This window comes from Sarcophilus harrisii, chromosome 6 (genome assembly GCF_902635505.1).
Source record: "Sarcophilus harrisii chromosome 6, mSarHar1.11, whole genome shotgun sequence".
In the NCBI taxonomy this organism is placed as follows: Eukaryota; Metazoa; Chordata; class Mammalia; order Dasyuromorphia; family Dasyuridae; genus Sarcophilus; species Sarcophilus harrisii.
The window spans coordinates 78,046,010-78,070,135 of NC_045431.1; the positions used below are offsets into that span (position 1 = coordinate 78,046,010).

The following is a 24,126-nucleotide window of genomic DNA, read 5'->3' on the forward strand; positions in this document are numbered from 1 at the left end:
AAAAAAGTTAGTCTTTGTTTGAAGACCACTGTAATGTCCACATTTGTTGGTCTTCTCCCTAGGCTAAACATTCTCAGCTATTTTTTAACTATTAAACCTTCTGAAGTAATGGAGAGAAGACCAGTTTTGGAGTTAGAAAGAACTAGATTCAGATTCTGTCACTGATATATGTTTAGAAGGAAGGAAGTGTCAAAGAGGAAGGAAGTGGACATTTATTTGGTTTCTGCTTTGTGCCAAGCATTGTGATAGATGCTTTACAAATATTTCATTCAAGGCTCACAGCAACTCTGAAAGACAATTGTCATCCTTATCCCCATTTTGTAGTGAGGAAAATGAAGCAGAGAGTAACACAGCCAGGAAGTATCTGAGGCTGGATTTGAACTCATGAATCCTGACTCTTGGCCCAACCCTCCATCCACACAGTTACCTCACTGCCTGAATTCCTCACTTGTAGCCTCATAGGTTTTCCAGTTCTCCAGTGGTTCTGTGGCCTCATTGGGTTCAGAGTACACTCTGTAATGCACAGAATTTACCCTCTCATACTCGTCTTGTGCACTCTTTGTCCCTAGGTGTCCTCTCCACATTCCAACACAATGATGCTTGTCACTGCTGAGAGCCTTTCTCAAGTTCTCTTGATGGGGGGAGAGTGCCATTTAGAGCATGTTGGCTGGCCAGCGGGTATCCCATGGTCTCATATAATCAGCCCATTTTTTTTTTGTTTTGTTTTACCTCTCTTTGGCAAAATCCTTTAAATTGCTGCTTCTTCATAGTTTCTTGTTTGTAATATATTGAAGTCTGCTCACCATGATATGTAGTTACATGGACAACTTCTAGAATCTGTACTTCATTTTCCTGTTCCTGTCTCTGCTTCTTTCTCAGACCTTGTAAATGTACTCAGATACCACTGAAAAATGTAAGGAGGTTTATCTTCCATCCTCTTCAACATATTCTCAATTTGCTGACATTCATGTCTAGTTCTAGGGAACAAGGAACAAACAGAAAAAGGGAAACAGGCCTGTCTATGTTGTGAACATCATTACAGGTAACAGGTCTTCCTGTATCTTTTGGCAATTTGACTCACAGGAGAAAAAAAAAATCCCTAGAGTTGGCAACTAATTTTTATGTTCTGCTTTTAGCTTCATACTTACAATGAACTATTTCATGCTGTTTCTGAGTTCTTTGTCCCCACTGTGCCCACGAATCCCCAGTTTCTTTGTGGTGAAGCACTACTCGGCTTGCAATTCATTTTGGATGTAGAGATTTCTAACTGACAAGTATCTGCAGGCTTAGGGATAGTGAAGGTAAACTCTTACTCTTCATTCACAGGGACGTGAGTCTATCAACTTTTACAAATAGCTTCTAGCCATGTTTCCCTGGAAAATGTCCAGTTGGCAGGAAGCAAGTTATGCCAGAAACCATCATTTGTGGACCTCTTCCTTGTGTCTTTCATCATTTCAAGTGAGTCTTTCATATCTCAGAACATGCAGAGAGAGAGTTCTGGGCCCAGCCTCCTGCCTTCGCCATTTCCTGTGTTTAGCTCAGTGCCATCCAAATGTAGTGAGTCTCTGTCCTGATTCCAGTTTCTATAATATTTGTTCATTCTTAGCTGACCTGTGTCAGTGAATTCTTTGCTAGCAAGTATTTATCTATTGATATTTTGTTTTCCTGTTCATGCCAATTTTCTTCTTCCTGGATGTTCTTCATACTGCAGTGATTTTCACCTTACTGACCAATAGGGTGGATTACAGTTAGTACTCTTGGGAGTACTTCCTCATAGTTACTTACAAATTTTGTGGAATATGGTGGAAGGAATATATTCTAATTTGACCATCTGAATTCTTACCACAAAGAAGTAAACTTAAGGCTTTTAGCTAAGAAACTGAAATTAGTCTTTTGATTTGTTTTATTTTAAGGTTTTATATATATATATGTATATATATATGTATGTATGTATATATGGTTAACATCAGTTAATTCATGATTTGGTTCTGTGTTTCTTGCTCTAGACATAGATAACTAGACTGGTAGGTTAATAATGTGGTATTATTAAATGAATGGATAGAGTAGGAAGTTAAAATGACCCAATTTGTGGTTGGAATGGGAAAGGACAGCTTCACAATCTGGAAGTAGAGACTGCTGTGAGTCCCTCTCAAGGAGTTCAGGATTCCCTAAGAACTTTCAGATTTCTTTTCACCATCATCAGTGCCTAATTCTCTGTGCATTATCTTTCAATAAAGTCATCTTCTTTGTTGCCTACATTCTCAGACATAAAAACTTGAATTTGGTCCCTCAGAAAACTGATTCAATTCAATTCAATTAGCATTTAAGTTCCTCCTTTATTCTCATTACTTTGCAAAGTACTGAGTAAACAGTTATCTCTACTCTCTAGAAGTTCAAATTTTTTTTTGCCGGATGGGCGGGGGAGGGGGGGAGAGGGGGAGGGGGGAATGTGCACATAGATAAGTAGAAAATGCATATAAAATAATTTCAGTGGTTGGAGAGAAGTGATGACAGCTAAGTAATCCAGAAAAGCCCCATGTGAGAGGTCATTTGAGATCAATCATCCCAGGAAGTCTTTTTATAAACTTTATAATCATTAAATTTAAACAAGTCAGTTAACTTTAATCCACCGCACACAGTACCTCTCTATTCTGCCTCTCCAAGTAGACATGACACCTTTAAGTACTTCTGTTTAAAGTTTAGTGTCTAGTCCTATGAAGTGTACCAAGGACCTAGCAGTGTAGTTAGGCCTCAGACTTGAGACAGTGCCTACAAGCTGATCTGGGTAATAATAATAGCATTTTCCCTCACAAACCTGCCCTTGTTTCTGGAATATGATGCTATGTTAGCAGTGGTATAGACCATCTTTCACTTTCCCCTCCACTCTATGCTGGGCCTCCGTCAGTGGCTAATGTTGCCCACATATTTGTTAAATAAATTTTCTGATCATGTTTCCTCATATTAACTCAAGGTCCCTAATCATATTATGCATGGTCCCTTTTCTGCAATTAGTCCATCACCTCCTAGATCATCAGGCAAAGAGAAATGCATAGAAGAAACCTTGGAATAGCATTTCCAATGCTGTACCACTAGCATGATTAGCCCATTCTACTTTCTGCTGCTATAACTTGGTTACCTTGTCCCCCCAGAACATGTGCTAACTATAACACACACTATGTCTCCCAGCCTTGGCTTTTTCTATGAAGTGCTATAGAAAAATAAACTAAAAATGAAAAACAAAATTAAAAAGAAAAGTGAATTAGTTTTTGTTTTTTAGACCAAACCTGTGATTCCATGTACATAGGAAACTCATCTTGAGAAAACTTCTGTCTACAATGCAGATTAGCAGTTGCTCTGCAACTTTTAGTCTTAGAAATTCATGATTTTCCTATAAATGCTCTTTTTTGCATTTTTCTTAGTATTTGATATATTTGATTTCTTGTATTTGTGGGTGATTTTTACCTTTTACCTGGGTCACTGAGAGGTGAAGGGACTAGCCAGTCTATCAAGAATGGGACTTGAACACCATTCTTCATGATTCCCAGGGTATGTCTCTGTCTGCTGTGCCAAATTGCCCCGGGAGAATAATTCTTGTTATTATTCTTATACTTGGTCCACACATCACTTTTTCCATAGTCATTTACTCTTTGAGAGAATCAGTGGTGCCCTAGCCTAATTTGGGTACATGCTGAGGACCCCCAAGATGGCACACAATCATACAGTCTTTGGACTGAGTGCTCACATTCTGTGGGAGCCCCTGAACTTGGGTGACCAGGCCTGACTCTCCCCATGTGACTTCTGTGCCAGGAGACCTTTTGAAAAAGCCCCCTACAGATATATTCTTGTAGTTCCTAGCTGCCTTCCTCTATCTACAGCTACCTCTATTGGACTAGTTTTTATTTCAATAGACTCATCTTTGACCCTCTGAGAGCCTGCCTATGCCTGCCACCCCTTCTTGTGGGTAGTGCAGATCAATGTATTCTTTAGGATCCTTAAGGCCTTAGGAAAGGGCTTGGGAATCAGTGGCTTTCCTCATGGCCTACCAACTGGAGGGGTAAGGAGTGTTCTATAGAAAGGTGCTATCCCAAGCCATGGCTTCCCCACCCCAGTGAATGGGCACAGCAGATCAGATCTAAACCTAACCGTGACAGGGCATTACTGTGGAGGCAGAGGGAGTTTTTCAGCCATTTTAAAAAGCTGGTTTTTGAATAGGTGGCTTGAGTCAGACAAAGTCAGTTTCCTAAACACTCGGTATGGTGCCTGCTCTTCCGATCTGAATTTCTGCTGATTGTTTTTTCACCCCACTTCTGCCCCTTTGGTATTGGAGCTCTAAAGAATCCCTGACACCGACTGGATTATGATTGGACTATTCTGCGCCTTATGCAAACCCTTCCTGATTGTCCTGATCATTAGTGAACCTGCAAGACTGGGTACAGTATGACCCTCTTCCCTCCTCCCCCCAAGTCAAGCAGGTCCTCAAAGCAAGTAGCTTTTTAGTTGGCTTGGCCTCCAGCCACCTTCTGCCCTAAAAGATGCTTCCACTCTCTTGTGATCACCTCCTTTGAATGGTGAGGTCTTCCCTGAAATCTCTGTTTGAGGAAATGCTTATCCAACCATGCTCACTTCCCTTCTGGCTTCCTCCCAAGTCATAGATTTCTCCATCTTCCTTCCCTTATGGCTTCCTTGTTTTTCAGCTCCTTTTATTTGTTATCTTCTCATGTAAGAATATAAGCTTTTTGTTGGTATCATTTCCATTCTTGGCACTTGGCACTATGCCTGACACATAGTACTTAATAAATGTTTTATCTAACTATTTATTTTTAAACTGTTTTACCCCTTCCCTCAGTCTTGTAAAGATAAGTCCCCATAGGGATGAGTGGTGGGGACTACTTCATGTGATTAACTTGGTTAATAACTTATAATATCCACATGTTTGAATTTTGTATTAAACCCAAACTCTTCTTGTCATTCTAAGTCTTCCATAAAACATCCTTGCCTTTTTTATTTAACATCACTTTAAATTATTTTCAAACATAAACTGTTCCTATTGAAACAGCCAACTATTTTCTGTAACATGTAATTTCTGTCTCTTTGCTTATCCTTTGCCAGCCTTCTCCCAATGCACCGCAGTTCCTGGAGTGCTCCTTCCTCCCCTAATCATCTTCCCATTCTCAATGCCTTTATATCTCGCAAAATAACTTGAGAGCCATCATTTTCAAACCCTTCTTAATTAACAACATGTAATAATCTTTTCCTTCTCTGAAAGCTTATATCACAATTTTCCATTGATTGTACGTGTTATTTTCTGTTTTTCTTCAGTTGAATGTGTTTCTTTAAATGTTTCATTGTGTTTCATTAAAACAGACCATATTTTTCCTTTCCCAGCTGTCACTCAAGTATTATGCTAGGTATGGTAGAAGTTTAAGAAGCAAAAAATGAAACAGACCAGGAATATCGGTAAAAGAAGAAAAGGACCCATGTGTAAATAAAAACATGCCAGCCCTTTCTTTGTGATGGCAAAGAACTGGAAGTTGTAGAAATGCCCATCAAATGGCAATGACTGGACCAGATCATGGCGGATAAATGTAATGACATACTGCTATGTTATTAGGGGCAGTTTAAGAGAAACCTGTAAAAGTTTATATGAGCCGATATAGAGTGAAGTAAGAAGAATCAGTTTATACAGTAACAACATTGTAAAGACAGAGAAGGGAATAAGAATTTATGTGGCATCTAATATTTCAGGCACCATGCTAAGTTCTTGTAAACAAATATTATCTCATTTGGGTGATGACCACTTTAGCACCCTGGATAGTTTAGAATCAGCAGGAATCAGGATCAGCAAAAGTCCTTGATCTTTATTCTTTATGGACATGAATGGAATGGGGATATGAAGTGATAGGAATCGTGACACAATCCTGCCAGGAGTGACCCTGGCTTTCTCACTCCACCCTGTTAATCCTCCACCCAATCTCTTATACAACAGATCAACCCTGCACAGAGTAGGGGGCAGGACCATTCTTTCTCCAACCTTATAATAGAGTATTGTCCAACTGGTAATTAGCCTTAAGTGCTCAGACCTCAGTATCAACTCAGTTTCAACCCATTACATATTTGATCCTCACAACAGCCCTGTGAGGTAGTTATTATTATCATCCCCATTTTACACTTGAGGAAATGAGGCAAATAGAACATAAGTGAATTGCCCAGAGTAACCCAGATAGTAAATGTGTGAGGCTGGATTTGAACTCAGGCCTTCCTGACTACAGAAATAACATTCTTTCCCCTGTTCCATCTAGCTGCCTCAACTTTGGAACAAAGAAACTTCAGAAACTGGAGAATTCTTATAAATGCAGTGGCCAATCAATACTCCAGAAAATCAGTGATATACTAAAACTATCCTTAGGGAGAAAGGTGATCAACTTAGATTTCAAAATTGAGAAATAACTTTTTGAACATGACCAATACAGATATTTATTTATTACTTTATTTGTTATTTATTATTTGTTTACTTGTACATATTTATTGGAAAGATTTTCTTTTTTTCGATGGGAGGTAGATTTTCATCAATTTAAAAAACTAAAGTATTTCCATTTTTAAAAAAGCAGTATTTGATCTAAAATTAAAAAATCATAGGCTGGACAAACTTTTAATAAATATCTATTGAAGAAATGAACATAACATTTCTTTGACCTTAATAGTGTTCCCCCCCAATTTGAAAGACTTCAAAGATCTTGCAACTTTAATGTGATCATCAAGTTAATTTATTCATTCATCTTGATCCTTTTTATCATCTATTTTTAAGAAAAAATAATCAAGATAATTGATTAGCAGAAGTTAGATTTGCCTTAAGCATAATTTTTTTTTTTTATTTCAGTGTACTTCCTATTGGGGTGTAGACAAATAGGTTTGTTTCAGTGACTATAATTAACTTATACTTTATTTTAGGTGGATATATAAATGAGATGATTTTTTTTTTCATCTTAAAGGGAGTGAGAAATGTATGCTTAGACTTAGTGTTGATAAAGAGGACAATGTATTTGTTGACAGCATTTTAAATCCTCATTATTTTAGTTATTTTATCAGTAATTCAAAATGTTTGTCATGAGTGGGCTGGCTAATAGTCCATTACTTGATTTTGAGAGTGACCTAATGAACTCTTTTTAGAATGTACTTTACCCTACTTGTGTAGCAAAATCTGCTCATTTGGAGAGTGATGATGAACATGTGGATTGCCTTTATCTTCTTTTCATTAGTAATATATGCAAAGTTGAGTAATACATATTTTGTCTAATATTTAATATTCACTGTAAAACAAAAGGAAATATCCACATCTTTATGAACTTCGTATGTAATCAGTCTTATTTGTTAACGGTATTTCATGAGGGGAACATTTAGCATCTCAAGAAGAACGCTTTATAGGGTTTTAATTTCTTTTGAGCATTAGCTAGACCCTTGGGATAATGTGGGATATTCAGCCAATCTTGAATATTAGCTAGAAAATAACTTCTCCTTATCCATTGTAATTTTAATCATTTGCCATTTGCCTGAAGTCATCATATTATAGATTTGAAAATACAGTTTTAAAAACGTCAGCATGCCATTTAAGTAATAAATAAAGAAACCATTTTCTGAAGCCTATGATACCTTTAAAATGCCTTTCTTATCATTTTGCTGCTTATGCATCACATTGGAACACTATGACACCATAAACAAACTTCAGACAATAGGGAGAGAAGGACTAGTTTAAGATATGACTTAGATAATACAACCATGCCTAAGCCTTATGTACTGTGGGATTTTTACACAAATTTTCCCTTTTATTCAAACATTCCTAAGGATTTGAAGCGTTCATTACCAGCTGGACTCGGTCTATCAGAAACCCAAATTACATCTCATGGCTTTGACAATACCAAAGAGGGGGTCATCGAAGCAGGACCATTTCAAGGTAAGAAAACCACCCCCTTTTCTTATTATAAAAACTTGTCCAATAAATATCACCATTTTATTTTATTAATGTTTCAAATGCTTATAAGTATTAACAAATAAGTATTAAGTAATCATCACTGTAATTCTTAGATTATCAAAATCACCTTTAATAATATTCTTTATATTCAACATTCACAACACAGTTTTTGATCATGTTTTCATATAACCTCAAAAATTAATTTTATAATCTTTAAGAACATTATCATTGTAATATTTACATTGAAATCATCTTTTCAAAGATTAAGAGAATGCTGTATTTTGGTTTTTGTCTTTTTTGCTGAAATAGAGAGAGGAAGTGGACCTATCATTTCAGTGATATGGAGAGTTAGAAGGTGAAGAAACTCTCTCTACCTATAGTGGTTGGCACCTTCTGTGCAAAAACCTCATAGTGTTGCCCAGACCACTAAAAGCTATAAATTTGATTTGGTTAAAGTACATATAGATTTCTTTTACATTTTAAGGAGATTAAGTGTACAATATTATATGTACCTTTCTGATGAAGAGGTAAGAGAAGAGATATGTAGCTATCTTAATATTATTATCCATGTAGCTATCTTAATATTATTATCCATATAGCCAGTAAAAATTTTTTCTCAAATATTTTTGAATTTTCAGAATCCTTAAATTTATTGCTAACATTTTAGAACAAAACTGTAGAACTAGATTCCTTTTCCCAGATTTCTTTTAATGGTATCTGAGTTATCACAGATTTAATAACATAAAACATTTAAGGATCCTTGATTTTGTAGGTCTGAGTCCTGCCTGATGTAGATCTCAACTTTAACTTAAGGAAATAGCCTTCATGAATTGCCTAATGAACTTCTCCAAATTTGGCTAGAATGGTCCTCTCATAACAGTCAGTCAGCAAGTGTTAATAAAGTATGCACACTATTACCACATGCTGTTGCTGGCTACTAATGATAGAAGTACATGAATGAAGCAACTCCTGCTCCAGAGCTGATATCTAATGGAATATTACAGTCTGTCACAATTTTAAAAATCTTTTTATATCCTTGTACGTTAACATCTTCAAGTAAAGTTTTGTATTTTTATAATCTTAATATATATCATTTTAATCAAATGAAGTTATGAAATATATCTTTGCCTACCAGTAAATTTTGAGAATAAGTTTATGTAATATTATCTCAGTTTAGAATTGAATATAAGATATCACTTTCCTTTCATCTTTACTGTTCAAAAAAAAAAGTTAGTATGTAATAAGTTAGTTCTTAATGTGCCATTTTATAGAATTCTTTTATCTGAAGAAAAATTGAATGTAAAAGGATTGTGAATGAGCAGCTGGTAATAAGTTGTTACTTAACATAATTCTATTTATTTCTAAGGTTGTTTGATAAAAGAATTTACACATGAAAAATATTTTATTGTCATATGATGGCTTTTTCAATAAAACAATTTAACTGACATGTGTTAGTTGCATGTTCTTTTTTAAAGTGGAGCAATGTAAAATAATGCCATAAAAAAAATCTAGCCGTGATTTTTTTAAACTTAAAAACAATTGTGAATAACTTAAGTTTTAATAAATATTTTTTTAAAGAGATCAAAGTTTCTTTGGATTTAAAAAAAATTCTTTAAGAAATTTTTAAACAAAAAATGAACATACTATAAGAATATATTAAAAGAGAAGTAATCATTTTGCCATAATTAGAATTGCTGAAACTCAGCCTGGTGTGTTGTATTTAATTTTTGTATCTACATTGAAAGATGGAGAAATTGTCTAGGACCAAAGAATGTCAACAGTAATAATTAAAGGATTTGAAACTAGAACCTGTGGGAAAATAATAAGAGTAGTTAAGAGTTATCTGTCTGTGAAAAGACTAATGGCTGGCTTAATGACTAACTTTTCAGATAGTGATGATTTGTTATTAGAGTAACATTGGTAAGCTGTTTTCTGTAGAAGACAAAACTTGGAAGAAATTGAATTAAAATTTTAACAGAGAAATTTTCACAATTTCTTGATGAAGAGTGCCAGTGAGTAAACATTTATTAAGTATCTACCACATACCACACACTTTACTGTGCCCTGGGATGGGGATACAGGGAAATATAAAAGTAGTCCCTGGTATCTAGTTCAGAGTCTAATGGGAAGACACCATCAAATCACTGTGTTCAAATAAGCTCTAACGAATCAATTGGAAATAAGCAGCAGAGAAAGCATTGTGGAATCAGCTAAGGCTTCAGGCTACTTAAGTAGGCTGTGGAGTTAAGTAAAATCATCTACTTATAAGTACAGTTCTGATATTTAAAAATCCCACATATCCCTCAGAATTATGTAGAAATTTATTGCACTAGGTATATTACTAGAAGCTAGATTCCTAATTTACACGTGTTCAGGATAAAATGAAATTGATTGTATTCTTAGTTAGCTAATTTGAGATTGAGAATGCTCTGAAACCACAGTGTTTAACCCATACATGTGACCTCATGTGTAGCCTATTTATTCTTCAGGGTCCCGAATTGTTGTGTGCATTTTGTCAGATTTAGTTTTGAGGGGACTTGAGGAGTTCAAAGTGTCAAGAGAATTAATGATAAGGAAAGGCCTGAGAGGCTGCTGAGGGAACAGGCTACCAAAATGATGATCTCTGCTCTCTTGTATACATTAGCAGACTGCTGTGTTACAAGCACATTAGGGATCACAAGATTAATCTTTTTGTGAATTTTTTTCCAAGACAGAACTAACAGCACAAACATGGAAATCATCTATGTTTTAAAGTGATAGGAGGAATTAACCTTTGTCTTGACTGGCTTAAATGTTGTCTTTTCTTAAGGTGGCATTTGTGCTAGATTTCTTCTAGTCTTAAGATTTCCATGAATAACTTAAAAAAAAATTTTTTTTTTTTCAGTATTGTATTTAAGAGCAGTGAACTTAAAGCTTAGGACTTATGTTCTGGTGTGGCCAAATTACACCCTATCATAGCTTTTATAATCCATTAGACTTTCAGGGTTCAGATTCCTTGTCAAATATTATTTGATAAGGTTAGTTGATTTGATTTGATTCATCTAAAGTTTCCTCATCCCTGAATGTTTTTAAATACTTAATGGAGAAAAGTACAACTAAACAACAGACCTGGAAAATAGATCTAGGAGAGATAACCTGAGGATCACTGGACTACCTGAAAATTATGATGAAAAAAAGAGCCTAGATACTATTTTACAGGAAATCATCAAAGAGAACTGCCCAGAATAGAACCAGAAGGTAAAATAAATGGAAAGAATTCATCCAACACCTTCTGAAAAAGACCCTAAAAAAAAAAAAAAAAAAAAAAAAGCCAAGGAGAAAAGTACAACTTAATGAAGTGACTGCCTTAGGCCTATAGTTTTAAATTGTTTTTACTGAATTTACTGAAATTGAAATTTGTATTTACAAATCCCATTTAGATGTAAATTTCTTAATTTCATCATTATCTTGGTGGAAATAAAAAAAAAAAATCATTTGATTCATTAGAGCAAAATGCTGCCTTAAAGTTTTAACAAGCTATCTATCACTTATGTATATATTAAAGTCATATAAAGTTCCTTAAAAGATGAACAAAGTTTCTTCATATGTGAAATATGAATGTTGGATTAAATTTCTTCTGAGGCCTTTTCTAACTATGAGCCTATGATCCATTATAGATGGACTTTCTGGATACTATATCGCACACACGTTCCCCTAGGCCACCTCAAACCGAAAAAGCACTTTCCTTACAATAACCTTGTGAGATAGGAAGTAGAAGTATTTTATAGGTGAGGAAGCCCAACCCCCAGGAGGTCATGTGACAGCCTCATAGGCAGCAAGCTTAGAAGAAGGATTTGATCGCTGTCCTCCAACTCCCAAGCCAGTTTTCTTTCCATTGTGCCATGGTGCCAAGTGGGCCTTTCAGATAAATCACATGTAATAATAATAACTTTATATAGAGCTTGTTGTGTGCCAGGTACTGTTCATTTGATCCTTACAAGAAGCCTGGGAGGCAGGTATTATTATCCCCATTTTATAAATAAGTTATCCGAGGCTAGAAAAATAGATGTTAAATGACATGTCTAGGAGCACACAGCTAGTGAGTCTGTATTTGAATCCAAGTCTTTCTCTCAGAGCAGGCACTTCATCCCCTGGACCACCTTGAGGAATGTGATAAAATTGTTTGCTATAAAAGCAATGGTTAGTTATACCATCTATCAAGGAAGAGTCCCATATATAGGTTTTAATATGTGACGATGTGCTAAGATTTTTCATTCTATCTGTGATAATTAATATCACATGTGATACAAACCAATAAAATGGAGTGACAGTGGTGTTTGTTACAGTCTGAAGAGGACACCCTGTAGGGTGGTGAAGGCCTCTGGTTCTGGTGATAGAACACGAAGATCCAGTCCCGCCAAACTATTAAAAAAAACAAACTATAGTATGATTCATTTTGTAATTTTTTAGTCTTTATAGAAATTTATATATTTCTTTATAATTTGTAAAAACATGTACTTGTTTGAAGTTTTTATTTTTTTTTAGACTAGATCAATGATTTCATTTGCAGAGTGAAAACTCTTTGAAGAAACCCTACAAATATAGATAAGCAACTACAACTTAATTTTAGAAAAGATGCCTGGGGTACTGAGATCTTAATGACTTGCATTCAGGTCTTTCTGACTCCAAAGTGACTAAGGTGCCACTAAAAAAAGGTTTTTTTTTCCTGTGTCTCTATGTGTATACATATCTATTTAATTCTAATAATAAAACAATCAATTCTTGGGTGTTTTCATGAACTATTGAAATAAAATTGACTGTCCATTGACGCAACTATTGAATTATATAAACAAACTATGAAAAGCAACAATTATACTATTCACAGACATAGGTGGATATGACTTAATGAAATTTGTCCAGCAATTTAAAGAAGAAACTTTGTGGAAGTTCAGTCCAGTAGCTCTCTGGTTGAAAGTCTCACCAAAGAATTTCAGCTCTTCATTTCATCTTTTCATTCTTGTTTTAGCTTTTCCTAAAAAAATGAAATTCATTTGTCAATGAAAACAGTCTATTAAAACATAGTGTATATTAAGAGAAGAAAAATGGATTTTCACAGTTCAATGTATATACCCTTTTCAGGTTCCCCAGCACCATCTATGTCTTCTGTTATATCTCCTAGCAATGCTGCAGCTAGCAGACTGGCTGAACAAGGAAGGGATTTAATTGGTCCTGCAGGTATTCACAGCATTGACTGCCTAAGTCCCCTCTTTGCCACTGCTGAAGCTACACTAATTCACTACAGTTTATAATCATTTGTCTTGTAGTATTAGGTGTGTGTGAGATTCCTGCTTGTTTGATGGCTGCCATTTTTAACACTTTTATGGAGATAATTTGTGCTTTCTGTATTTAGCACCTATTTCTGTCTTTTCTGACATTAGTAGGATGAGCTAATAAACCTGACATTCATTTTACCTTTCCCTAAGGTAAAATATGTGAAATGTTATGCTAGTTTATAACCTCCTTGCTTAGTTCTGGAAATTTAAGTGTACCTCTTCATCCCTAAATGCTCAGCTTTATAATGGCTTTGCCACTTTATCCTGCTTTTCTAGCTAAATGGTTGCCTCTTTAATTCTTGGGTAATTTTGTAATGGTAATGGGATTGATAAGGGTTGGTGGTTTTCCTTTTCTTAATTTTTATTCATAGTTTCCATTGTGGGCCTGGGTAATGAAGGTATCTGATGATATTAAATGAGGTAAGAAGGGAAAAAATAATTTTTTAAAAATTGTAAACATATTTGAGTATTTTATGATTTTATCTATCTGCTCATGAATGAGTGAATCATGAATAAACTGCTGTTAGGCATACCTGCTGTTCTCAAGATTTTGAAATGGAAAACAGTAAGAAGAGTTGATTTGAAAATAAGATTTCATGGAGCAAGTTAAATGTTTGTGGGTATTCACTTTTCTTTTCAAAAATGGATTGCAAAATGTTTTGTTCATAGGGATTATAGATCATAGAGATGTTAGCTAGGAGTTAGGAGAGCTCCCAGAATCTGTCCAGACCCAATCCTTTATTTTATAGATAAGAAAACTGAGACCTAGGAATGTTTAATGACTTAACAAAACATGAGCAATAATATGAGAGGTATAATTTGAATCTGGATCCTGTGACTCCAGAACCAGTGCTTATCTTACTCCTTTAATTAGACTAATTAAATAAAAACTAAATATATAAATTTTTTAAAAATCAAATAAATAAATCAATCCTTTTTTTGAAGTAATGTCCATTCTAAACATTTATTTCAATTACTTGGTAACATAAAAAGTTTTTGGTTTTATTTTTGTTTTTTGTTTTTTTTTAGAGCTGAACAGTATTCTTTACGTTGCTATTATTGGCAAGCTTTGGGCATAAAATTCTGTCATTTTAAAACTTGTGTGGGAATACTTGATTAAAGAGTGACTTAGTGCTTCATGCAGAATTCCAAAGTTCTGTTTTCACTTTTTGTATGTGTCATTTCACTCTTTATTGCTCTTTCCCTCTCAATTAAAAGTATTTGATTAGATAATTTCAACTATAGAATTTCTCGTAGATAATAAGGAATTTTTAATGACTATTTAAATTTTTACAGATTCTTTGAATTTAGGGCTAAAAAGAGACATTAGAAATAATATGGTCTATCTATCTTATGCCAAAGATGAGAAAATAAATTCAAGAATGACCTGTCCAAGGTATTAAGACAGAAATAATGATTAATAGAACCAGTTCTAGTATTCGTCTCTTAATATTAAAACATATTTTCTCAGTTTTTTCAGTATGCTGTAGCTTGCAAACATTGGAATGTGTATTTGAGAGTGAGGAGAAAAAAGGACTTTAAGTATGTTAGATAGAAGCTAGTGAGGCTCTGAAGTTTTGCTATTGTTTATTTACACTTTCCCAACTAATGATAAAGATTTGCATCTGAATCTGTTTGGAATGCTTTCTGACATTTCTAAACTACTCATGTATAGAAATTATTTCTCTGATTTCATAGGTTTCCACAAATTTCAGACCTTCACTTTGTAGAAAATATTTTTTCAATAAGTAATTTAAATGAAGTTATCAGTGTTGGGCTTTTTCTTTTTATGTTCATATGTGTTTTGTTATTATCATGTAGGTGGCCAAAGAATACAGCAAAAAAGTGGACCAGTTATTTTAGCAGATGAAACAAAAAATCCTGCAATGGAGAAATTAGAGCTTGTAAAAAAATGGAGCCTAAACACCTATAAGGTTTGTGAATTTTGTCCCAGAACTGTATATTTCCATCACCATTTCTATAACTACAATGCTTTTCTATAACAATTTTCAGCATAATGGATAAAATTAATACAAGCTAGTCAGCTTCAGCAGTATGTAGAGCCTTTAATGGGAAGGTGGTAGGGCCTATAGAGTAAATACTTATTGAATAAGTGCTTGTCACATATACATATAAACATGGTATGGCATAGGTTACTTTGGAGTGCAGGAAATTACACACAGTTTTGTTGCCCATGTTTGTACTTCACAGAGATGCTCAGGCATGAAGAGTTGTGCTGTCTGACAGTGCATAATAATGCAGAAGTAATAAAATTACTTCTGCCTGAATAATTTGTGATTCTTGACTTAGACAGTCTTTAGATTTTTTTTTTTTTTTTTACGTTCTATAAGCAGTCTATTTGGAACATAGAACTTATATGTGTACATATTTTCCCCCAGTAGAACATACTACAAATTATTTGAGGGCAAGCATTATTTGGGATTAGGGACAGAGGAGATATATATGCCAGGTGCTAGTGATTCAATGATCTATATTTAAATAAATAGCCATTGATTGATTTGATTTGTATAGAGCTGTTGCTGTAATTTAAGTTAAGATCTAAGGGCAGCCCACGAAATCATAATGTTGTTGAAATGATAATAGATTTAAACTCCAAAATTCTTTAAAACCATTCTGATTTCTGAGACATGAGGTTTTCTGAAGTCTGACTGTGAGAAGAATGGAGTAGGAGGCTCACTGGACTGGTCTCTCAGGCTTAACTAATTCTTATGGCAATATGGGGAATTGGAGACAGAGAGAGAGAAATAGAAACAGAAAAAGGGGAGAACTTATGTCCAAAAAAGCCTATAACAAGCAAGTATACTGTAGGAGAGCAAAGGAACTGATAATGTATATATGGGTTAAAGGATTTAGAGTCAAAATGGTCATTTCTAAATGTAAATTGAAGACCTATGTAGGTGCATATACATGTGGATCCTTACATATCTGTGTGCATATGCATACCCTCTTAAATGGAGTATATCTCCTTTTTGTCTCACCTAAGATTGTTCTGTTGAAAAGCAGTCTTAATGTTGTCAGTATCCTTACATTATGCATGCAAACTAAGATCCTCTAAAGTTGTGCATAATTAATATTTTTGTAAATTGGATATTTTAAATGCAGAACAGCTTGCTATTTAATAAAACTTGAGGTACCTATTTGTCAAGTGAAAAGGTTTTCGGTTTTTTCAAATATCATCCCTAATTCTTGTCCTAAATCTGTATTTACCTATTATTATAATAATAATTAGCATCTCTATAGCATTTTAGCATTTGAAAAACACTTTTTCTAATTTCATTTGAGTTTCACAGCCCTATGAAATAGGCTACAGATACTAATTCTATTTTACAATTGAGGAAACTGGGTCTTCCTGACTCCAGATCACACTTCCTGTCAGGAGAAAAAAGCCTATAGGTGCTGTTGTAAAATATCAGGGCTGTCAAGCATTATTCCCTGTAAACCTCTTTGAAACTTGTTTTCTTTGCATTAGTACTCCTAAAATAGGAATCTCAGCTTCCTTATAAGTATCTTTCCTTTAGTATTAACTTTGTAGCAATTAAAGGCAGAAACTTTGCAAATGCTGATACTTCAGCCAGCCATATTCATTAATAAAGGCAATGAGTTGAGAGAAGTTAATTTCTTAAGTGCTAATCAGAGAAAATACATTTTTGAACTGGGTCTGAATAGTAATGAGCATAATTAGGGATCTTAATGTTTGTTTTTTACTCTTTTTCTAGAAAGTAAGAAGAAAAACTTTGCTTTTTTCATGGGAAACTTAGATTTTTCATTTTATATCTATTCTGTCACTTAATATTTATAAGGCTGCTCCTCAGAACCATATTAATTTTAAATCTCAATGACTCAAAATCTCTCAGAATGAATTTTCCATCTAAATCTCGATCCACAATCATATGATGTACCATATGGTAATGGTAGTTTGGTTAAGTTCTTTATACTTAACTGTGGTGTCATTGTGGTCTCACTGGAAGGAACTTCACCAAGCTCTCCCTTACTAGCTCAGTGACAGCAAAGAGAGCCCCCAAAAGTTATCAGGGAGAAGATGAGTAACCTTTTTCTCTCCAAATACTAGACAGTTTTCTTATTTTTTTCCAGGTGACAATCGTCATTTTTTTTTCCCCCTTGCTAGGCCTATTTCTATGGTTTCTTTGAAATTGGATTCTTTCTCTAGAGAAACTAAAAATGTCATTTTCTTTACTTCTGCAGTGTTGACAGGCTTAATTTCAGTTTTTTATTGGCCTCTAATATTTGTCTTATGATTTTTAAATAAGATTTGTCATTTTGCTTATATATAACCAAAATTAAATTTACATGAATCTTTTCTCAATAGATTTCTTAGGGAAAACCCTTATTCTGTTATTTAAAAAATAAAAATTTCTTTGAGTGCTAAAAATTACATCCTTTGTCCTTTAGGAATGATGCCTTCAGATCTTTTACTAGGTGTGGTATTCCATGACACTAATATTTTCATTGTCAAAATTATATTTTAATTTTTCCTTAACAGAAAACATTTCTTTGGCTTTTTTTTTTTTTTTTTTTTTTTTTGCTATTATAGAACATTATCTTATTCTCCATCTTTTAATGAGGGACTTGGGGATTAGATTTTAATTTTGCAAACTTGTTTTTTTTTTCTCCTTTCTTTCTCAATGTGCAGCATCTATTTAATCTGTTGTTCCATTCTTCACATTGATTAATTTTGACAGAATATTTTCTCTCATTGGCTTCCCATTTTTGATTGCTCATAAGTCTTGTCTAAATTTACTTTTACAAAGTGGTACAAATCCCCATGTTATAGAAATGACCTCAGTGTCAACTAAACTGTTGTCACTAACCATATATCTTTAATAGCTGTAGAAAACCTGTGAAAAATATTTATGGCTTGCATCAAAAATAGAAACTGATTAAATTTCTACCCTGGCAAAGCTATTCATTTTAACTTGTGTTTCCTGCAATGCATTCTGTAACTACTTTTATGTAAGCTTGTTTTTAATATACTTTAAATTATACTTTGTTTTTATATCATCATTCATTTCTGAATATATCCACTCCCCAATCTAAGATAAGCCCTTTCAGCTGCAAATTCATGTATATTCTTTGACCTAATAATATTACTAGGCATGAATATACCAAAAGAGATTCTCAGAAAAACGGCCAGGGAAGGGGGAGGTGGAGAGAAAATGATATATATCTACAAAACTATATTCATAGCAGCTCTCTTCTCAAGACAAAAAAATTAGAAATTGAGGGAATGCCCATCATTGGGGAAAGACTCTATAAATTGTAGTATATGTTTGTGCCAGAATATTATTGTTTTCTGAGAAATGATGAGCAGGATGCTCTCAGGAAAAAAAAAAAATGAAAAAACCTGGAAAGTCCTCCATAGACAAAGTGAAATATAGTACATACAAAGTAATAGTGATGGGGATTAATTCTGAAACTGTCCTCCTTGACTTTTGGGGTGAGCTCTGAAACTTTGCTCTGACAGAGACCCACCCTTCAGGGCAGTTAAGTGATTTCATTAAGATTAGGGCCAGAATTGTTAATGCTGTAAAGTTACCCATGCATATATCCTGTAAATAAAAGGCTATTAAATTAAAAAAAAAATTTAAAAAAAAAAAAGATTAGGGCCAGGACCACTCCCTACTTAGTTTGAAATTAAGTGGTCTCATTCAGCTGGAGATCTGGACCTGATATAATAAGTAGTCTCATTCACCTGTCAATCTGAGCCTGGGGTCAGTGACAACATTAAAGGAATCTCATTCAATAGAAACCCCAGTTTCAGGTTTCTTATAAAAAGACAATTTTAACTCCAAATCCTTGCAGAAATCTGAAGTAGGAATTATGCTTTGCCAAGGAACCTCTCCTCTTGGCACAGCTGCCAACCAGGACTCTTCCCCATTGTGAAGACATTCTCTTCCCAGTGATAACCTTTTGTTATTTCTTTGCCAGGACCCTTTGCCACTCAGAAGTCTGTCTTCCTAGCAAAGCTGGCTTCTCAGCCAACAATAAACTTCCCTTTTGCTAGTCAGACTTTTCGGGTTCATGAATTCTTTCATGTTGGACCTTCATCGACCAGAGGAGATTCCCACAACTCTCTGCACTGCCAGTAACTACATCAATAGCAATGTTTTGGGATGATCAGCTGTGAATGACTTTGTTATTCTCAGTAGTACAGTCATCCACAAGTACTTTGAAGGACTTAAGATGAAAAATCTTACCCATACCCAGAGAAGGAATTGATTGTGTCTGATACAGTTTAAAGCATTCTCTGTGTCTCTCTCCTCTTCTCTCTCTGTCTCTCTTTTTTCTCTCTCTCTCTTTCTTTCCTCTCTCTCTTTCTCTCTCTCTCTCTGTCTTTCTCCCTCTCTTCTTTCCTTCCCCCAAATGTAAAAAAAAAAAAAAAAAAATTCAGTTTGAATGTAACTGGGGGAAAATATTAAATAAATATAAATTAATTAATTTAAAGAAGCAGAGGGGAAAAAAAAAAAAAGATAAGCCCTTTCCTGTAACAAAGAATCAGTTGGAGAAAACAGTTAAGCAAAATTGAGACAGAGGGTGCCCATCTAATTGTGTTGTAGTGTCTCACACTTCACTTCTCTGCTGGGAAAGAGGGAGATAACTAAAAAGATTTATCAATCCAGTTACTTAATTAAATGCCCACCTGCTTTGTGATGGTGTTTTCATATACATCATTTTATTCCTTTTACACATTATACTTCTGGTTTGACTTTATTGCACATCATTTTACATGACTTCCCAAGTTTTTCTGAGTTCATCATATTCACTGCTGCTTATGACCATTAATATTTTGTTAAATTCATATACCACTATTTGTTTATCCATTTCCCATCAGTGGGTACCTTCTTTGTTCTATCTTTGATCTATCTTTGGGTTTTTTTTTTTTTTTTATCTTAAAATATTTGCCCAGCACTGGGATCTTTTGAATCAAATAGTAAAACCACTTAAAGAGTTTTTCTTTCCAAACAGTTGTAGTTGTTTCTTACAGTTGTCAGACAGATTCACTGCTCCATCTATGGTGCATTCATTAATGACCTGTCTTCTCCATAGCCTCTATTTGCTTATTATTGAAAGTTTTTCTCTTGATGTAGATCTGCTTAAATTTGGGGAACAGAATTAGAGTTGAGAGAAATATGTTGTTTGATGATGTTACTTTTTCTATTTATTATGTGGAATATGCCATTCTAAATTAGTCTATGAATATATTTTAGACCTAAGGGATTTGATGACAATTCTTCTGAACTTAATCCTTATATAACCAAGTAATCAGTGTTTATATTTGTTGTTCTTCAGCCGTTTTTCAGTTGTGTTTGACTCTTTGCAACCTCATTTGGAGATATTATAGTGATTTGCCTTTTCTTTTTTTATCTCCTTTTACAGATAAGGAACTGAGGCAAATAAGGTTAAGTGAGTTGCACAGGGTCACACAACTAGTAAGTGTCTGAGGCTCAATTTGAACTCATAAAAGATGAGTTTTTCTTACCCTGGGCCCACCCCTTTCTACTGTACCACCTACCTGCCCTATCGGTATTTATATATTGGGTCTTATTTCCCTTTTAAATAAAAGTGTTACTTGATGAGAATCTATATGGAGGTAACAGTTTTGAAAGCAAAAGAATTACTGTTTTATATCAACCTAATTGAAAGGAGAGGGCAAGAAATAGTCACACATAACTGTATTAACTCTATTATCAGGATCTGGTTGCTACTTGACTAGATGAGCATGAGTAACCTTTATGCTCACCCATGAGATCAGTCCATTAAGTCACCTTCTGTTGCAAAGAGAGTTATAGAATTAGTCTAAGGATCTTAGGAGTTTAACATTTACCTTTCTGTGTTTATCTTTATAACCCATAAGGTTATGACCCCTCTAGTTTTTGATACTAGTTAGATTAACTATTTAAATACTAGTTTTTGATACTGTCTGGATCTTGAGGGGTTGTTTGCCACTCCTTTCTCTAATTCTGGGAATCTTGGATCTTCCACCTAAATTTTACCTCCTTTCTTAGACTTTTAATACTCACTTTTACTGCCTTAGAAGAAATTCTTCAGTTCTTCAGAGAACTTCTCACATTTCATTTTTAATTTTAATTTTCTCTGATCCTCTGATACCTACTTTCAAAAAAATTATTGCAAATATTTGTTGTTTGCCCTGTTTGTTGTATAGTATTAAGTGTTGGTGTTTCTTTTTCCAAAACACAACTAGGTGATAAAAAAGTTCAGATCTTTTATTGTGTCCTTCAGTATAGCCCTGTTAGCCCAGAGGCCTATCTCTCCACTTGGTTGTAAGAGCTCCACCCAAATGTCTCCAAATCCAAAGGTTTGTCCTTCTGACTCCAGCCAGCACCAAGGTAATAGATAGGATGAATCTCTCTTGCCTCGAAGATAGGGCTTGTAGGCTTTCTTGCAGAGTGCTCCTCCCTGACTCCTGGGAATGCTCCCAAGTGAAAACTCTCTCAAGTAACTAACTCAAGCTCTAAGAGCTTCCTATATATATATCATCTCCCAAAGGTTAACTACGCCTTTTGGAGAGAGAGGGATTCTGGGTTATCTCCCAGAGTGCTCTCTGGCCCTAAGGGAGGTGTGAATTCAGATATCTCTTTCTAAACCCTGAACTCTCCCAAACGTGTGAACACCATTGAGTACTTAGATACTTATGAGCTCTCTAAAGGTGTGAACACAAGCATTGTTTCCATCAGTATTAGCAACTTATCTCCTTGTAAGGATTCCCTCTAAGGTGTGAACCAATAAGCACTGTATCAATTCTATTGAGTTAACACCAGGATTCTGACATCACCCTTGAATTTTCACCTTGTTTCAAGTTGAGTTGACACTAGGATTCCAACAATTAAGAAGATAGTTCTGTTAAATCAAAACTTTATTGCTTTTTCTTCTTTTAAGTCTTATCTACACTAGGAAAAAATATTATTAGTATTCTTTTTCTTTTTTTTGAACAATTCATGATATGCTTAGTTTAGTATTGCTAAAAAGAGTTGTCATTAATTTTATATTAAATCAACTTGCTTTTAATATTAATTTCTTAAACTATTTTTCACCATGAGTATGTAGAAAACAATTATACATATTCCTTTCTTTTGGTCCAGAATAGGAAACATGAAAGAAATCTACTTATAATTTATTATACTATATTAGTAGTAGTAGTATAAGTATGCTACTTATACTTTAGTCTCCAGAGCAAGTTTGCATGGCATGTTTTCCAAATAATAACTACCTTAAAAAATCTTTTAAGACTTTATTATCACTTAATCTCTTTTCTTTTCTATACAGGATGTTTTCTAAACTTTTAGGCCTGTTTTTCTTGTCACATTTTCTCATTCTTTCAATGGCAGTCCCATTACCCTGCTTATTTGATGATATTTTCACCTGTAACCCTCTGTTTCCTCTCCTCCACCCTTAGCTCACTTTAGTATCTGTCCTTTGTACCCAGGTAACTTCTTTTCCTAATACCCTCTGTTGTGTACTTTCTTGATGCTAAGAGAAAAGATTAAATCGATATGAACCTACCCACCCTCCTATCTTTAATGAACGCTAACATTTATGACCCATGTGTTCACTATTCATTTCATTCTTTTATCTTTTTTCTTTAATTATATTTACATACATTTAAGAGTTTAAGAAATTCTTTACATAACATTAGCTCATTAGAAACTCATAGGGCCTTTGAGTTGTGAAGGCTTGAGTTCAAACTCAGAAGCAAATACTTCTTAGCTGTATAACTCTGGGTATGTCACTTAACCTCTGTCTGCTTCAGTTTCCTTATCTGAAAAATGGGAACAATAATGGCACTTATCTCCCGTGGTAGTTGTGAGGATAGAATGAGATAATATTTGTAAAGTATTTTACAGATTAAGGTGTGCTATATAAATATGTTATTATTGTTGTTGTCATTATTCTATACCCTATTACCTCATCCATTACCTCCAAAATTAATTTTTTATAGAAAACCATGAAAAATTAAATAATATTAATAGATGGAAATCTTGAGATACAACTAATACAACTGCTTCCTCTTTTAAGTGAGAAAACTTATAATTCTGTTATTTTAATTGTTCGGTTATTAAAGTAGAGATAAAGAAATAGGCTGAAGTTCCTGATAGATTTTTTAAATTGATATTTGAATTCTTAAGTACATCTGGAAACAGTTTATATTTTTCTAAGCCCTTCTTCATGTGTCATGGGACAAGATTTATTATGGGGCCCAGTGAATGATGCGTTGCAAATCTTCTTTTTTACAATCCTCTTTTTACTTTTATATAGACTATAGTACTCTTGCTAGGTTGGAGTAGGCAAACTGTACAAAATGTCATTTCCAGGTCACTGAAATTTCCTTCTAGTTCTTAGATAAGATTACTTTATCTACAATTAAAAGTACAGGTTCTTTAAACTCAGTTCTTACTTGCTTTTCATATCCAATTTTTACTTGATGTGTCCCAGAATCTTTAATCTTTCCTCCTTTTTCCTTCTCACTTTCTCAGTCTCCTAGAAACAAAAGGCATTTGCTGATTAGACCTCTTTATTTCTCTTTAATACTCTATCACTAAGTCAACAGAAAACATTGTCACTCAACCCTGTCTACAAAAGCTTTTTCAGTGAATCTTTTGATCCTTGTACAGAAAACCTCATCTATCTATTATTAATGAAAGTGCCTCTTGATTTAGCTTACAGATAGAGTAAAACTTCATCTCTAAAAAGAAAAAAAATTCTAGTTGGATATAGTAATGAGCAAGATTAACAAAACAGCTTTCTTATATATTCTTGGTAATTTTAAAATTATTTTTAAAGAAAATTTTG

At 34.2% G+C, this 24,126-nt stretch overlaps 1 protein-coding gene across 7 annotated transcripts in view; it reads left to right on the top strand.

The window, feature by feature from the left end:
- The window catches only part of ARFIP1 (ADP ribosylation factor interacting protein 1), a 146,733-nt gene that overhangs the window by 49,340 nt on the left and 73,267 nt on the right, over nt 1–24,126 (top strand). For 5 of the 7 annotated variants that reach the window (XM_031941800.1, XM_031941799.1, XM_031941803.1 and 2 more), the window contains 3 exons: nt 7,840–7,948; nt 13,085–13,180; nt 15,100–15,212. In XM_031941800.1, coding sequence (XP_031797660.1) covers nt 7,840–7,948; nt 13,085–13,180; nt 15,100–15,212 — 318 coding nt within the window. The remainder of the gene's footprint in view (nt 1–7,839; nt 7,949–13,084; nt 13,181–15,099; nt 15,213–24,126) is intronic. The other 2 variants (XM_031941801.1, XM_031941805.1) reach the window with 1 other exon arrangement.